The sequence below is a fragment of the Eschrichtius robustus genome, chromosome 8, assembly GCF_028021215.1.
Source record: "Eschrichtius robustus isolate mEscRob2 chromosome 8, mEscRob2.pri, whole genome shotgun sequence".
NCBI lineage: Eukaryota > Metazoa > Chordata > Mammalia > Artiodactyla > Eschrichtiidae > Eschrichtius > Eschrichtius robustus.
In genome coordinates this window covers 64,073,944-64,092,522 of record NC_090831.1, presented here as the reverse complement: position 1 = coordinate 64,092,522, position 18,579 = coordinate 64,073,944, and the positions used below count along the sequence as shown (strand labels likewise).

Sequence of the window (18,579 nt, the reverse complement as noted above, 5' to 3'; positions counted from 1 at the left end):
ATATTCTGGGTTGTATTTCAAAATAGAGTGTTGCTTATGGTGCTTCTGAAAGCTGAGTGAGTAGCTCGGTGTTACCTTAGCCTGTTGACTGTCAAGTATGTTGGGATAGCCTCTCTTGATTCCTCTTTCTCTCTCCTTAGTCATCTCTTTTTTCTGGGTGAGTCATTCCCATGAGACTCTCTCTCTCTCCTAGCATTTTTATCCTTTTGTTTCTCTGATTTAATTAGGTATAATATAGACATGAAGATCTAGATACATTTCACTGGGTATATTTACTACATAAAATTTTATGCCCTATGGTGAAAAGGTATGTGAACAGAGCTGGAATCTCTCTTAAAAGTTATTTTGGACTTTTTTTTTTTTTTAATTAATTTATTTATTTGCTGTGTTGGGTCTTCGTTTCTGTGAGAGGGCTTTCTCCAGTTGCGGCGAGCGGGGGCCACTCTTCATCGCGGTGCGCGGGCCTCTCACTATCGCGGCCTCTCTTGCTGCGGAGCACAGGCTCCAGACGCGCAGGCTCAGTAGTTGTGGCTCACGGGCCTAGCCGCTCCGCGGCACGTGGGATCTTCCCGGACCAGGGCTTGAACCCATGTCCCCTGCATTGGCAGGCAGATTTTTAACCACTGTGCCACCAGGGAAGCCCCCTTAAAAGTTATTTTAATTTATGTATCTTTTACTTGCTTGGTTCCTACATCAGAGGCTTAGGGGAAAAAAAAGGAACCCAACCAACCCAATCACTGCTGTATGGTTTGTCCTCTCATAGTCTTTCCTGTTCTGTGGGAGAATTTCAGCTCTCTATGGCTGTGACAGTGATGTATATGTGGCCATGTATCATACAGTCTATATAACGTAGTTCAAACGGAAGAATTCTAAAGCAAAAGATCTCAAACATGAGCTTACATTAGGGAGTGAAGTGTGACGAGTGCATTATGAGATCCGTGTTGCATAAGCTTCAACTTTTAGCATAACTTACCACCTTTCCTTATTACGGATAATTTGCAAAATCTTAAAGAGCAGTTTGTCCCTCAACCTCTGAAAACAAAACAAAGAGAAGAATTAGCAGAATAATGAGGAGAAGGAGGAGGAGGAGAAAGATAATAAAGAGGAGGAAATTGTTCATTATTGTCTTTTTTTTTCTAATTTGTGCTTTGAGCCCAGGAAGGATAAATGTGGACTGCAAAATAGATTGCTTTTGCAATCATAAATTTGGCCCAGTATTATTAATGATTGAACTGTAATTTGATGTAAACATGCAACATAATTAATTATATGAGTACACTGTGGTGACTTCCTGAAGAAAAAAGCATTAGTTATGATCTGAAATCTAATAATAAAATGAAGTGGATTTAGTATATTACCTTGATCAACAGTTGTCAGTTTTAATGAGATTTTGCACTCCTGATCAAGCTCACTGAATTTAGGACAAACGATAGGAATTGTGATCTCTATCCTCAACTGGTATTCTTTCCCATCTTCTGATACAGTGTTCAGTTCAGGTTGTAACTGGTATAAGAAAATATGTAGAGCAGTCATGTTTAATAGAATTTATTTCTAAGATATAATAATTTTGAAAGGCCATTTTTCCTCAATAGCTCATATTTTGCTGAGTGAGCTGGCAGTAAAAACTTAAGCACTAGAATTTTTGAATTAAACAAGATCAATTAAAACCAAACCCTTAAAAACATCAGCAATGCACAGAAGGGTACATGGAGTTGCTGTAATCTTCTGACTTGAGGCACAATTTGGTTCCCCAGCACATTTTAGGCAGTCTGGTTGGAGCCTGCCTTCATGAAGATTCCTATTTTCTCCCATTTGTTTGCTAAGGTTTACTGACACACCAATGGCAGATTCTATTTATTCTTAGGGATTAATATCGTCCCTAATATCAGTTAGAAATCTAAATATTTTAATGCATAAATCAAAATATTATTGTCACATGAAATATCTCAACCTTCAGCTTATTTCTCAGCTTCTGCTTTCCACAGTTGGATTTACTGAGTACTGAAATCTAGGACTGATCTTAACCCAGTTCACAGGTCACTCCTTTTTTGAAGCCAGATGTTTTTATGCAGTCTCCGTTCTTGGCTGGCCCTCAAAACAGATGGTTGTGAATATTCTCCCTGTTAGCCTAATCAGAAATAGTACCTGGGGCCTGATCACTGGCCCTAATGTTGTCTTCTGAGTTCTTTCCAGTGTAGATGCAAAGGTTCTGTGTTCCCAGGGTCTGAGCTCTGTTTCCCCTCCCACTGTGTTTTATGTTATTCTGACAACATTGTTCAATCTCTTCATTCCTTTCCCTCTCCCTATTGTGTATAAGTGGACTTTATCCAGAAACAGGCTTTGTCCTCGTTAAATCCTATTCTCTCAATCTATCAATTATCCCATCTTGTCCTTGAACTAGAGATGAGTACAGGTCAAACTCCAGTCCTGTGGCTGAGACCTCAGAGGGTGCACAGTGGTTGCCTGCCTAGACCTCCTGATACTGTCCCAGCTCCTTCCCCCAATTCTGGATTCCCTGTCACCACTGATCATCTGCTAGAATAGCTCATCAGCTCTTGGACCACAGTGCTGCCAGCACTGACCATAGATATTGCCTTGTTTAGTTAGTTCAATCTTTGCTGTCCACAAAGCCTAAATTTCTGGGCCAATTCTACTCTAGCCAGAAACTCTAGGGCTTGACCTGATACCTGTCTTGAAAAATGACAAACTTTGATACTCTAACTTTTAGTTACATGATGGAATTATTTACGGGGATAGAATTTTTGCTTTATTCTAATTTGAGCTATTTCTGAAAAAAAAAAGCAAGTATATTCCAATTTTAGTTCATTAGCAGGCCCTCAAAGCTCAATGGCACTAGAATTACTTGGGTTATTTCTCAAAAATACAGACTCTTGGGTCTCAGCATTCAGTCTGTGAAGAGGCCCTGGAACCAGCATCCACAGATCACAGTATGGAAAACACGGTTCCAGAGGAATAATCTTTCCAATCCGTCCCCACTGCTACATACCTTAATGCCTGCAAAAAATTCTCAGCTTTTGATGGCTAAACTTTGTACATGTGGTTTCTCCAAGAAAAAGATGGAAGCACTACAAAATATCTATGAATACAAATAATCATTTAGCAACACAATTATGGAGGAAATATGTGTAAATTATTACATTTAAGTACTTAATTTTAATTTTTGGTAGATAGTGCATAAGATATCATAGAAAACAAAATAATTAAAAACTTGCTTGAAAATTGAGAAAAAGTCCATCATTATAAAATATTAATTATTTAAATCTCAACATAAATCAAAGTTTTGTAGACTTTGTATTTAAGATGTATTTAAAAGTAGGTAATCAGTGATATTATCATTGAAAAAATAAAAACATTTTTTTCCAGAATAAATGTATATCACTTTAAAACAGAAAGGGACATAAATTCATAAGGGTTCATTGATAATAATCAGTGAATTACTAACAGCAGATACACATATAAAGTCAGTAAGATTACTGACTCATCCAATTACCACTGGAGTTGGCACAATTACCAAGAAAAAAGTAAAAAGAAAAACATCGTGCTTTATATCCTGAGGACAAAAGCTAATTTTAGAATATATTTTAATATCCATTTTTGAAAATTAACACATTTATGAAAATAAAAGAAAACCCAATGGTTTTTGCACATACCCTGTCTCCAAGTCTGAGATTTATGCCATCCAGTTCTAAAAGAGAGAATGGTTGAACTGTGGTCTCTTGTTTCAGCTCCTCTTTGATTTCTAGAGAAGAAAGCCTAGACCAAGCTATGAGAAATCCCACTGAGTTGTTTGTAGAGGAAACATCAAAAGCACACCTACAGAAAAGCCTGGACTCAATCAGCTGCACCACAACCTCTGGCCTTCCTGGAGGTGGTGGTGGCAATGAGGCAGACAGCTGACCTGGTGGGAGAAAATGTGTAATTTGTAGTTGGGCATCTTAAAGAGTTGTTACGGGAAAGCTCATGAAAACTGTAACTCAGGGATTTATATTAAGAAAAAATAAAATATGTTTAGAAAAATAATTATTTTCTAGCAATCAGCAAAGTAGCATATTCTTTTTTTTTATTTATTTATTTATAATTTATTTATTTTTGGCTGCGTTGGGTCTTTGTTGTTGTGCGCAGGCTTTCTCTAGTTGCGGCGAGCGGGGGCTACTCTTCGTTGCGGTGCACAGGCTTCTCATTGCGGTGGCTTTTCTTGTTGCGGAGCATGGGCTCTAGGCGAGTGGGTTCAGGAATTGTGGCTCGCGGGCTCTAGAGAACAGGCTCAGTAATTGTGGCGCACGGGTTTAGTTGTTCCGCAGCATGTGGGATATTCCCGGACCAGGGATTGAACCTGTGTCCCCTGCATTGGCAGGCGGATTCTTAACCACTGCGCCACCAGGGAAGTCCCAGCATATTCTTGCTTTGACCCATAATCACATAAATATCGATAGCGGAGAAGTTCATCAGCTCATCAAGCTTATATTAATGCATGTTGAATATGACTACTCTTGGAAAGTCTAGCTCTTGAACAGAAAAGTAATTTACTTTCTTTTAAGCAATTACCTTTTCTAAAAAAATGGAACAAACAAATAAAATTAAGATTTTCTACTTTATAATTTCCTGTTATAAAGAAAAATGTCATTATAATGCAAAATCAAATGCCTTATTATTTTACTCTTATAAATTACTCTTATAACTCAATCCATCATTACTTTGGGTTGAAAGAGCTGTTCATTACAGAAGTGATTATACTGTTAGTGAAATATATTAAGTGTTAAACAATAGTCTTATTCTTTTCATTTTTTCGAGGTTAAAAAAGTTTAAAGTTTTCTCTAGGAACTCAGGAAGATATTACGATTTTTTTTCTCTGGGCATTTGCAAGATTAAATCTAGTGATCTAAAATGTTTCAAAATAGTTTTTTATTTGTTTTGTTCTGTTTTAGAAAAGAGAAAAATATCTGAGTGATAAATTTTAAAAGTAAGATTTATTAAATGTCCTAAAATATACAAATATTTTTCTATGATATACACTGCAATTTTATGATAATCATAAAATTATTTTCTCAATTCTGTAATGTAGATTTTGGAAAATTCTGAGACCTTAGTCTAAATATGAGGGGAACAAACTTATGTACTTTCAGATATTTTAAAGTGTGATTTTGTTAGATATTTAATTACAAAATCACAATAACAAATGAAATGTTTTCAAATTAATCCAAGTAATAAATATTTTGCCAAACATTTTAAACATTAGGCCAAATCATTATCTAGATTTGAAGAAAATGATAGACTACTTTTGAGTATATATGATTTTTAAAAAATTACATATCTGAGTAAAAATTTTCTCTTAAATAAATTAAGAAAAAGATGCTGAACTTATTTCCAAACAGGGAGGAACTATCTATGGAAGTGATTATTAGGAACAAGAGATAACAAATGACTGAAAAGAAAATAATTCATGAAATTAAAATTTTTGAATTAATTGACATCAACTATCTGGGTGAGCTGATCATTGCTCGCAACAGTGTAGATCAAAAAACATTTGTTGGGGCTTCCCTGGTGGCGCAGTGGTTGAGAGTCTGCCTGCCAATGCAGGGGACACGGGTTCGAGCCCTGGTCTGGGAGGATCCCACGTGCCGCGGAGCGGCTGAGCCCGTGAGCCACAATTGCTGAGCCCGCGCGTCTGGAGCTTGTGCTGCGCAACAAGAGAGGCCGCGATAGTGAGAGGCCCGCGCACCGCGATGAAGAGTGGCCCCCACTTGCCGTAACTAGAGAAAGCCCTCGCACAGAAACGAAGACACAACACAGCCATAAATAAATAAATAAATAAATAAATAAATGGATTAAATTAAAAAAAAAAAAAATTTGTTAACATGTACTTAAAGAAAAAGGTTTCAAAAACAACAACAGATAAATTATTTCTGGGACTTCCCTGGTGGCACAGTGGTTAAGACTCCACGCTCCCAATGCAGGGGGCCTGGGTTCAATCCCTGCTCAGGGAACTAGATCCCACGTGCATGCCACAACTAAGAGTTCGCATGCCAAACACAAACACACCAACACACAGAGTTCCATCACTAGCAGTTCATGTGTATTACACGTTTTCTTACCTTCTGCACAATATCCCATACATCCCTGAGTGGGTTGTAGTAAGTACACAAAAAACTTTCCACAGTTTCTTACGGACACTGGGATTTGAAAAAGACAGCAGTCTTTTGTAGTGCTAAACAAAAACTGCCATGTGGCACAAGCTGTCAATTGCTTGATCTCCCCAGGTGGAGGTAGTGTTTCTGAATCGTTCAGAGACAGGCAGATGGGGGCCTGTGTTGCACAATGGTTCATCTTTTGGATCAGAGAAAACAAAAGTTGAAAAGCCAATTTTTTTCATACATGGTAGATAAATCAACTTTGCATTTTCTTTTACACAACCTCTAAAATATTAAAGTATCAATCATTTAAAAAAATCTAATAACTTGTACCCGTACCATAAAAGAAGTAGTAACTTCATGGAATAGTAAATTTAAGGGTACATCCCTCATAATTAATATAATCTTTTTCAATTAAAATACATTTATTACATTCGTATTGTGAACAAGAGAAATTCAGTATCAGTTAACTCATGAAACAGCTGATACATCTAAGACAAGTCAATCTGAAGTCATCTTAATATACAGCACAAAGATAAACTGATCTTGGGGATTTCTTGAAAATTTTCTGGAAATAGTATACGTAAGAAGTTAGTGCACAGTAGAGGAGCCATCAGAAATCAGGGGAGGAAGACAGGATTGCTCAAAATTTGGTCATGGACCAACAGGCTGGCAATTTGGGAAAAAAATGAGGTTAAAGCCTCACTTGAAGCCAAATTTGGATATCTTTCCTGAGTTCTTTTTACATTACATACCTAAAAAGGAAAATAATTCCCACTTCTGCGTAATTTTTAAAATGTGGGTATCGATAAGGAAAATGAGCCTTCTATTAAGACATAATCCTTCTGTTAAGCAGAGAAGAACTGAAGCACTTAAAATATGCAGTATTTTACTGTTTGAAAGTTACTGAGGTTAAGTTCCTGAGCCCTGGAGAATGACAGCCTGTGATCAAAACTTGGCTGTCTGACCTGCTATCCAGGTGACTCTAGGTGTGTTATGCCTAAAAATATGTTTTCTGTATTATATGGTGGAAATCACGATGATAGACTGTCTTCTATAAGATACTGTAAGTTAAAACACTTGGTGGACTGTTGAACATTACATTAACTATTACTATTATTGTCAGAATAGAGAACCTTGGAATACTCCCTTTGATTAACTTAATCTTGATGCAAAATTAAAATAATATTGCAGCATGAGAAATAAATTGGGTGTAGCAAGATTCAATCCTTATATGAAAAAATACTTAAGAAAAAGCACGTGTAGTTCACATTAGTGAGTTGATAACCTCAACACATTTGGTTGGCATCTTAGCAGGTCTGGCAAAGAGGAGAAATCGATACCATCCGGGAGAAAGGGAGTGGTCACATATCAGGTCTTGAGTGGCTAACTGCTGGAGGCGCAGGAGGTCAAAATGGACACTTCTGTAAGGGCTCTGAAGAAACTGGTGTCCCCCTGGAGAGCACTCCTGAGCTAGAATGGAAAGACAGATGATGTTATGTATTTTCTTCATTGACATAGTTCAGCCCTTGATTAAAACTGACTCCTGAAACAAAAACAGAGCAAATAAACCTACAAGTGCACATAAAGGCCATCTGAAATGTCATGATCTCTTAGTAAAACAAAGATGACAATATGCACTTTCCATAAATACAATAAGCCAATCAACAAACTCTTTAGAATGTATTTTTGAAGTATTTGAGCTTCAAGGACTTTATTTTCATTTAATTTGGACAGGCAAAATTGCTGATTGCTGTTGAGTCAGGATTTGTTTATTCCTACCATCAGAAGGCATAGGCCTTACAAGGACTCCTCTTGAGAGTGATCCTCCAGATTTGAATGCAATTACTGACCTTGCATGACCTGCTTTCTGCCACAGTAGCCATGTGCCCCCCCAGATCCCATCTCTGCCAGGTCCTGGAATGCAACAAACTAAACCAAACTTTCAATGCTAATATAATTTTTGTAAAATGCCCTCCTAGTGAAGTTTCCTGCATTTTTTTACTGCAGGAAAAAATATAAAGTTTTCACATTTTTTCTTATTTTTAAATATAAAAGTAGTGAAGTTCATTTTCATTTCTAAGCACAGGAAAATGAATGGGGTAGAGGGGAACAGTTTTGAAGGAAAAACAAGAAAAAAAACATGGAGAAAGAGCTAGTTCTGTAGATTTTTTAGGAAAGCCATTTTCTGAGCAGTAGTTGGCCTGGAAGATACTTTTTTCTGTCAAATCTACAGAGGGAGAACATAAAGCACCTCTTCCCAGCAAGAAGAGAGAAGAGAAGAGGAGGCAATAAAAACAGTTATCCTGGAAATACAGCTCTTGTTTGAGGCTACTGTCTCCCTAATAATAAGAAACACATGGAACTGTCCTTATTTGGAGTATCTTATTGACACAATAGGCAGAAAATCTCCCAGTATTAGATATTGTATTTGTTCAAGGAAAACACTATAGTAAAGATAATATCTTTGAAATAGAAATGGGAAAGAAAAATTTAATCATTATGAAAGTACCTCACTATAGAAAAAAAACGATCTAACTGAACAAAACTCTCAAATGTTTATTACATAATTTTAAGTTACACAGTGTTTACGAACAAAAATCAGTTTCCAAACAAATTAATAAGGAGCACAATAAACTAGAGATAGTAATTTGCATGTCAGTCTAACAAATGTAGCTTATAAAATTGTCTTTATTATACAGGTTTTTGCTTTTTATTTTGTTTGTAGTTACAGCAATTAAACTGTAAAAAAGGTATTGTTTTGCAAGATAAAAGATCTCCCTAAAGAATTTTTTTAGTAAAAGATTTTAGGAATGACCACAAAAGGTTCTTCTTCCTTTTGTCTCTAGTTTCACCAGTTATAAATTTCCCAAAAGGCTCTAGTGACTTTGACAATCTCAATTTGTCAACACTAGATAAACATTTTATAAAATGTATGTGGGTAGAAGTCAGAGGATGTGCTATCATTTCATTTAATTTTGAAATAATTCTAACCCCCTGTCAATATCAGAAGATTGCACGTGGTTAGAAACTAAGGAAAATATTTTAAAAGAGATTACTAGTGAGGTTTGTATAAATTATTGAAATGTTTTCTCTGATCTTATCCTACAACAGAATTTTGTATTGGGAAAAAAGTCAATAACTCCATCTTTATTCTGTGCAGTATTTCTCCTTGCTAAGCACTTCTGAAGTTCTCACATTTCCTCTGATTTTGCTGCTTTAAATAACTGTTTTCTAATCCAAAGCTAAAGATGTCATAAATGTAGAAGCAATCACAGTGTGACATCAACAATACTAAGAACTGTATAATATTTAAACAGAAATTTTAAATTTTTTATTTTTTTATTTAATATTTATTTTAGAGGAAAATTCTTAATTTGTATAATTAATAATAGCTCATATTTTGTATCGTTCATTTCACAATTTTTCTCTCCAAATCGACTTGTCACTCATTAAGTGTTCAAGGTCTCTGTAGAAAAAGTTAAATCTTACTAACAATGAATAAGCCACTCTTAAAAACCTCATTACAACCTTAACTCTAGAAGGGAGGATATAGTTAACTATGGCTGGTTTGGGCTCCCGTTTGGGAATCTGGGGGCCTAGCTCCTGAAGTACTAAAAGAGTAACTCTACAAGCCCATTTCACACATCAGTCAATTTCATGACATGAATGATGTGCAAAGCTTTCTAGCAAATGTCCAATAAACATTTTTTCCCTCAAAACAAAAGTACGTATAAAATATACATTAAAATTTACATTTCTATTTATTCTGTCTTCTTCTCAATAGGATTTAAAGAAGCTAGGTAGTATATAATAGAATCAGCAATATTTGCATTTCAAATACTTTGGGAAAACGTGTCATTATAAATAATAGATACATAATGATACAATATGCAAATAGTTTTCTAGTTTTGTGTGTAGGTATAAGTAACCTGTATTAGATTAATACATTGGTTAATACAATGGCTAAGACTAGTATGCTTTAAGATTCATAATTGGGTGACAGACAAATATGTTAAGAAACTAAATAAATTATTGTATTTTTAAGAGATGAACACGCTTAATGCCTAAAGACAGGCACTTCATAATATCTGAGTTTATAATTATAAAACCTTTGGTATATTGCTCTATGGGAATTTCAAATATCTGTGAATTTTTTAAAATTGTATAACTTCCCCAAAGATGTGGAAAAGAGAAAAACCACCTTTTAGCTACAAATTCAGTGAGAAATAAAAAGTTAATCATTAAGCTTCTAATATTCAAAACTGTATTATGGATTCTGCAACAACACAAAAGGCAGAAAAGCAAGGTCAAACAGAGAGTGATGGACTTGCTTAAGTCTCTTTACTTTGTCATCCTTTATATATTAAAGGATGAGTGCTCTTGAATACAAATAGACTGAAAGTAAAAGGATGGACAATAACATTATGCAAACAGTAACCACAAGAAAACTGGATTGGCTGTACTAATATCAGACAAAAATACCTTAAAACAAAAAAAATGTTACTAGAGACAAAGAGGGACATTTTATAGCAATAAAAGTTTCAATCCATGAGGAAGATATACACCTAATAACAGTGCACAAAAATACATGAAGCAAAATCTAAGAGAAACAAAGGGAAAAAAAATACCTACTTCAACAGTAATATTTGGGGACTTCCAATACTCCACTTTCAACATGAATAGAAAAACGGGCAGAAAATCATCAAGGAAACAGTCAGAACAACACAGTATAAACCAACTTGACCTAACAGACATCTATAGAACACTCTACCCAACAACAGCAGAATATAAATTCTTCTGAAGTGCACATGGAACATTTTCCAGGATGGACAATACATTAGACCATAAGACAAACCTCAATAAATTTGAAAAGATAAAAATTATACAAAGTATGTTCTCTGACTGCAATAGAATGAATATATAAATCAATAGCAGAAAGAAATTTACAAATACGTGGAAATTAAACAACCTAGAAAAGCAAGGGGTCAAAGAAATGAAAATAGAAACGAGAAAATACATTGAAAAGGATTAAAATAAAGATACAACACACCAAAATTTATGGGATGCTGCTAAAGTAGTGGTTAGAGGAAAATTATAGATATATATGCCTATATTAAAAAAGAAAAGGATCCCAATATAATGAACTAATCTTTCGCCTGAAGATTGGAAAAAGAAGAACATACTAAATCTAAAGGAAGAAGGAAAGTAATTTTAAAGACTAAAGAAGACATTAATGAAATTGAGAATAGAAAAACAGTAGAGAAAAATCAATGAAACCAAAAGCTGGTTCTTTGAAAAAAATCAACAAAGGTGACATACTTCTAGGTTTGCTGAGAAAAAGAGAAGACTCACTTACTAGAATCAAAATGAAACAGGGCACACCACTACAAATCTTATTAAGGAATACTATTACAGTTGCATGCCAATACATTAGATAACATACAAAATTGAGAAATTCCTAAAAAGATACAAAGTACAAAACTGATTCAAGAAAAAGTAAGCAATCCAAATAGATTTATATCATGTGAAAAGACTGAATCGGTAAAAAAAAAAAAAAAAAAAAAGACACAAACATCCAAAAAGAAAAGGCCAGGTCTAGATGGCATCAATGCTCAGTTCTACCTAACATTTAAATAATACCAATTCTTCACAAACATTTCCAAAAATTAGAAAAAGATGGAATACTTCCAGACTCATTCTATGAGCCCAATATTACCCTGATACCAAAGCCAGAAAATGATAACACAGGAAAGAAAAGCCTATGAACCAATGTATCTTTTGAATATAGATACAAAAGTCCTCAGCAAAATACTAGCAAATCACATCCAGAAATACAGACAAAGAATTATAAACCATGACCAAGTAGGATTTATCCTAGGCATGCAAGGTTGATTCAACATCCAAAAATGAATTAAGGTAATATACTATATTAACAGAATAAAAAATAAAATCCGCATGTGCTTCTCAATAGACACAGAAAAATTACTTGAAAAAAATCTAACACATTATGATTAAAAAACTAGGAATAGAAGAAGGGCACTTGCTCAACCCAATAAAGGAAATCTACGAAAAACCCCATAGCCACAACATACCTGATGGAGAAAGACTAGATGCTTTCTCATAAGATCAGGAACAAGACAAGGATATCCACTCTCACCACTTCTATTCAACACTGTACTTGAGGTTCTAACCAGGACAACTAGGCAAGATAAATAAATAAAGATATCCAGATTGGAAAGAAAGAAGTAAAACTATCTTTATTCACAGATGACCTAATTTTTTATGTAAAAATTCTAAGAAATCCACTAAAAAACACAACAAAATATTAACACTAGTGAACAAGTTCACCAAGGTTTCAGGATATAAAATCAAGATGCAAAATGTGATTTTATTCTTTTTTTAAAATTCACATACCATAAAATTTACCATTTCTAAATGTAGAATTCAGTATGGGGTGCTTTTTTTTTTTCTTTTTGCATATTCACGAAGTTGTATACCACAATTTTAGAACATTTTCATCACCCCAAAAAGACACCTGTATCATTAGCAGTCACTCCCGCCCATTCCCCTCTACCTCCAGCCACTGGCAACGACTAACTTTTTTGTCTCTATGGATTTACCTACTCTAGACATTTTATATAAAAACAATCATATAATATGTGACATTTTGTCTCTGGCTTTACCATGTTTTCAAGTTTCATCCATGTTGCAGTACTTCATTCCTACTTATGGCCAAATAGTATTCCACTGGATATACCACCTTTTGTTTACCCATTCATCATTTGATGGGCATTTGGGTTGTTTCCACTTTTTGCCTATTATGAATAATGCTGAAGTGGACCTTAATGAACAAATTTTTGTGTGAACATATGCTATTTCATTCACCAGGGGCAGTAGAGATAGCCCAATAGTTAAGGATGTTAGAATCTGAAGCCACCTTGCATGTGTTCAGAGTCTGGCTCTGCTACTTAATAGTATGTGACTTTGGGTAAATGGCCTAGCATATATGTGACTCAGTTTTCTTACTTGTAAAATAGAGTAATAATAATACTTACCCTGTGGCTATTGTGAGAAGTAAATGATTTAATGTGGGTAATGTATTTTAAAGTGCTTAGAATAATGCCCACACATAGTAGATGCTTTCTACATTTGCTGTGTTAAAATAAGCTGGCAAGGTTATTACCTTTTCTGTTTCACAAATGAAGAAACTGGGAGTTGCCCAAAGTTTTATGGGCCTTAGGGTGGTTAATTATATTCTTAAACATGTGCAATAAATAGACTAAGAAGGAAATTAAGAAAACAATTCCATTTTTTTAAAAAAATTAATTAATTTATTTATTTTTGGCTGCGTTGGGTCTTTGTTGCTGCGCACGGGCTTTCTCTAGTTGCGGCGAGCGGGGGCTGCTCTTCATTGTGGTGCACAGGCTTCTCATTGCGGTGGCTTCTCTTGCTGCGGAGCACGGGCTCGAGGCGCGCGAGCTTCAGTAGTTGTGGCACGCAGGCTCAGTAGTTGTGGCGCACGGGCTTAGTTGCTCCGCGGCGTGTGGGATCTTCCCCGACGAGGGCTCAAACCCATGTCCCCTGTATTGGCAGGTGGATTCTTAACCACTGCGCCACCAGGGAAGTCCAACAATTCCATTTATAATAGTTTCAAAAGAACAAATACTTAGGGATAAATTAAACAAAAACACAAAACTTATATTTTGAATATAACAAACATTGTTGAAAGAAATTAAAGACCTAAGTACTTAAATGGAAATTCATCCATGTTCGTGGATCTGAAAATTTAATGTTGTTAAGTTGGCAATACTCCCCAAATTTACATGCAGATTCATCACAGCTCCTAACAGAATACCAGCTGACTCTTTTGTAAAGAATGACAAACTTAATTGTAAAATTCATATGAAATTTCAGGGGACCAGAATAGCTAAACTAATCTTGAAAAAGAAGAACAAAACAGGAGGACTCACATTTTCTCATTTCAAAATTTACTATAGAGCTACAGTAATCAAGAAAGTTTAGTGGTGGCATGAGGAGAGACATAGATTGATGAATAAAATTGAGAGTCCAGAAATAAACCCATGTACCTATGGTTTTTAACTGATTTTTGAGACGGGTGCCCAGATCAGTCAATGGGGAAATGACGATCTTTTCAACAAAACTGGATATCCATGTGCAAAATAATGAAATTGGACCCTTTGGTTATACCATATACAAAGTTAATTCAAAATGGATCAAAGACCAAAATACAAGAACTAAAACTAAAAGACTTAGGAAAAATATTGGGGTAAATCTTCATGACTGTAGATTTGGCAGTGGATTTCGAGATATGACAACACAGCACAAGCAACAAAAGATAGACAAACTGGACTTCAGCAAAATTAGCAACTTCTATGCTTCAAAGGACATTATCAAGAAAGTGAAAAGACAACCCACAGAATGGGAGAAAATAACTGCAAATCCACATGTCTGCTAAGATAATTGTATTTCGACTATACAAATAACACATACAACTCAATAACAAAAAGGCCAATGACCCAATTAAAAAATTGGCAAAGTATTTGAGTAGGTATTTCTCCAAAGAAGATATGTAAATGTTCAATAAACACATGAAAAAATGCTTGACGTCATTAGCCGCCAGAGAAATGCAAATCAAACCACAATGAGACGTCACTTCACACCCACTAGAATGGCTAGAATCAAAATTTCAGATAAAAAAACTTTTTTTCAGATAATAACAAGCGCTGACGAGGCTGTGGATAAATTAAAACCCTCATACGCTGCTGCAGGAATGTAAAACAGTGCAGCCGCTTTGGAAAACAGTCTGGCTATTCCTGAAATGGTTAAACACAGAGTTACCCTATGATCCAATAACTCCACTCCTAGGTATATTTCTAAAAGAAATGAAAATGTGTCCATACAAAAACTTATACCCAGATGTTTACAGCAGCATTATTTATAATAGCCATAAGGTAAAAACAGTCCAAATGTTCATCAACTGATCGATTTATATACAAAATGTGGTATGTACTTACAATGGAATATTATTCCATCACAAAAAGAGGAAGTACTGATACATGTTAGAACATGATGAACCTTGAAAACATGATGCTAAATGAAAGAAGTCAGTCACAAAAGACAATCTGTTATATGATTCCATTTAGATAAAATATCCTGAATAGGTAAATCTATAGAGCAGAAAGTAGATTAGTGATTGCTTATAGTTGGGAGGGTGGAGAGGGTGAAGGAGGGTATAAGGGGAGGATAGCTAGAGTATGGTATTTCTTTTCAAGGTGATAAAAATGTTCTAAAATTGACTATAGTAATGGTTGCACATATTTTTGAATATACGTAAACCCATAGATCACTGTGTCCTGTAAGAAACCATTGTACACTGTAAATGAATGATTTGTATGGTATATGAACTATATCTTAATAAAGCTATTTGAAAAAGTCTTGTATGCTCCACTTTTATCTCTACTATATTAACATAACGAAGTTTATCATAAACTTTATTATCAACTTGACCACAATAGGAGCTTAGAACATGGCAATGGTTAATATTCGCCTTTAGTAGAGGGAGTACAAGGCTATTATATAGGGCAAGAAGTCGTTATATGATCTATAGTAAACACTGAAGCAAACTCCTTTATAAATATTGGTCATTTTTCTGGAAACATATCGTCTAACTGTAGTAAGTACATATTATATATTATTACATGTATTTTTTGAAAAGTTCTTCATGAAGATCTAGTTAATGTGTAAGCAACCAAAGACGGCACAGATCAATGATAGCTTGTTGAGGTCTATCATTTTAGGAAATAACTTAATTGTGTTCTAATATTCTTTTTAGTTTTATGGGTAAGTGCTGCTCTCCCTTCCTCTTTTACAGAGCAAACTTACCTTAGCAAACTAGATTAAGATCAACAAGGTGATAAAATAAAATTATATCCTGAACACTTATAAATGTTGCACACAATCTTTTTTTTAAAGCTGCGGGTAGTTTTACACAGGTCAGATTTATTTCTGAAAAACATAAGGAAACATAAGAACAAGTCACCTTTCATTTAATGTTCCTATCTGTGTGAACACAAAACAATCAGGAAGGGCTAATATTGTTTTAACTTCACAGTGTTTTCAACCATGTGTTCTTCGTCGTGGATTGAAGTGGGAGGGGAGCTACTCGCTCCTCAGAGATCTCTTTTACAGTAACAGAACTGATTCTAAGAGGTATACACAAAACGAGATATCATACACAAAACTTATTGAATTATTGTAGGGGTAAAATGCTAATCAGTTTATTATTTCCGGGGGTAGGGAGGGAGTGGTGCAGAAATCGTGCAGTTTGGAACTGAACTCCTTTGGATATTTCAGATCCAGTTGTCGCTAGAATGCCTGGAAGATCCAGGAAAAGTTTCTTATGGTAATAAAGGGACCTTAAGGAGCGGATATCAGCAGGAAACAAAGGAACAAAAAAGTGACTGAGGGTCTTAAGAGCAGAAAAATAGGAGGCAACAGTGGCCTGTGCACAAAGGAAAACTGAAGAGTGCCAAGGCTGTAAAGCGACCATTTCAAAGAAGGCGGTAGGACAGGGAGGAGGTTGGTATGGGACAAGTATTAGATGCGGCCATAAAGATGCACAGGCACGCTCCACATGTCATCCGGGAAGTAAGCCCCCCTCCTCCAAAGGCCCAGGTGGCGCCCCTGCGCCGCCTTACGCCAGCGCCCTACCTGGCCGACCTTTCCCGGCGGCCAGGAGCATCAATGCCAGCGTCAGCACCCGTACTCCGTCAGGCATCGCTACTGCCGCAGGTGGGACGAAGGCGTCGCTGATCCCTGGCCGAGGGTGCGGGCAGGAGGGTGCCACAGCAGCCTCTCCGTCCTCCTATCACAGAACTCAGTCCGTTCCTGCTCGCCCTTCAGGGTTGCAGCGCATCCTTGCTCTGGGGCGCGCTGGTCTTTTCCAGGGATAACCCAGCGAGCCTGGTGGCTCCTCCCTCCCAAACCCCGCCCACCCGCCGGAAAGCCACGCCCAACTGTCCCTGAGACCGCCGTGCGCCCTGCGTGTCCTGGCTGTGGCTCCACCACCCTGGTTGTCAACAGCAGTCGCACATTCTCGGGGAAGACTCCCAGGATATAACGGCATCCCGCGTCTCGCTCTTCCAACAAATGCTTTAGGAACACTTGGTATTCCTAGAAACTGTTCCGATGGACCTCCAATAAAAGAAGGCTTGCAAGGTTCTGTTGGCAGGGAGAGGGCCCCTGATTATACCTGCAGATGGACTCTTCACCTGGTAATCGGGGTTGCTGGTATGCCCCCACAGGTGCTTCTCAGAAGTTGCACCTGCCACTTTCGGCCTCAGTGTGAACGGTGGAAGGAGGAAGTAGAGATTACTGCTGCGACAGTAGTAGCTCTCTTCCTCTGTCTATGTGGCAGGTTTTTCAGAAGTGAACTGGAGGGCGTTTAGACATTTTCCAAATACGTGGGCACAGTCATCATGTATTTGCTGATGATTCCCAGAGCTCTCTCAGTTGTCCAGTGGTGACCCAGTGACTCAGGAGTTTTCAACACATGGTTACATGACTCCCAGGGTTGCCCAGGGGATGGTTTCCAATCCACAGTTGTCTTTAGATGTGTGGTTGCCTCTGCAGAGGGAAGGGACCTTTTTTTTTTTTTCTTCTTAACCGGTTCTTCATCTTTTTACGTCTTTAAACGAAACCTCACTCTCCTAGTTTTTCTCTGGTATTCTCAGTTCTTGAGTCCTTTTATCCATCACCTGAGACTTCACCCTTAGAGCCTGTACCTGAGGGGAAAGAAGACATTGGTCAACAGATGGTAGTCCAGGAGTCCTGGTGAGCATCAGAGTTCAGGCCACAGTTCCATTTATGGATTTGGACGATTAAAGCATGGACTACGCGTGGTGATAAAGACAGCAGGTGCCCAAATGTATAAAAAAGTTCTTTTAAAAATTTTTTATAGTTTGTTTGAAAGAAATTACCATTTAAAAGTTTAAAAACTGTTTCCAAACGTATGAGTATTAGTCCATATTGGAAAAAAATTTCTTTGTGCTGTGCAAAACTTGTGTTTAGCCCCCTTTTAGATACAGAGAAGGTGTCCAATCTTCCAGGAAAAAACTGAAATGTAAGTTTTTGGTGGATGTGGAAGATGAGTTTCATCTTAAAGCCTAATCGTGGAAGAACAATTTAATGTGAGCAGGTTGAAAACCCAGAGATTTTTTAGTCTCTGTCTTTTGTTTCAGCTTATCAAAGCCCTAATAAAACTGGGACAGAAAAATAAACATCGATTTTTCTCAGTCTATTTGTGAAATCACCAGAAATAAAGTAATGGTTATAATCAAGATTAAATAATATCAGGCTTTTTTGTAAATTTATTGTCCAGCAATATCTGTAGAAATGCAATCAACTT

At 36.4% G+C, this 18,579-nt stretch overlaps 1 protein-coding gene across 1 annotated transcript in view; it reads right to left on the bottom strand.

Annotated features, from left to right (window-relative positions):
• Window positions 1-16,950, bottom strand: part of VWDE (von Willebrand factor D and EGF domains) — a 97,576-nt gene extending 80,626 nt beyond the window's left edge. The window contains 6 exon segments of the mRNA XM_068549805.1: window positions 1,359-1,503; window positions 3,008-3,097; window positions 3,672-3,919; window positions 6,114-6,345; window positions 7,438-7,622; window positions 16,893-16,950. Of these exon segments, the coding sequence (XP_068405906.1) occupies window positions 1,359-1,503; window positions 3,008-3,097; window positions 3,672-3,919; window positions 6,114-6,345; window positions 7,438-7,622; window positions 16,893-16,950 (958 nt within the window).
• Between the last annotated feature and the right edge of the window lie 1,629 nt (window positions 16,951-18,579).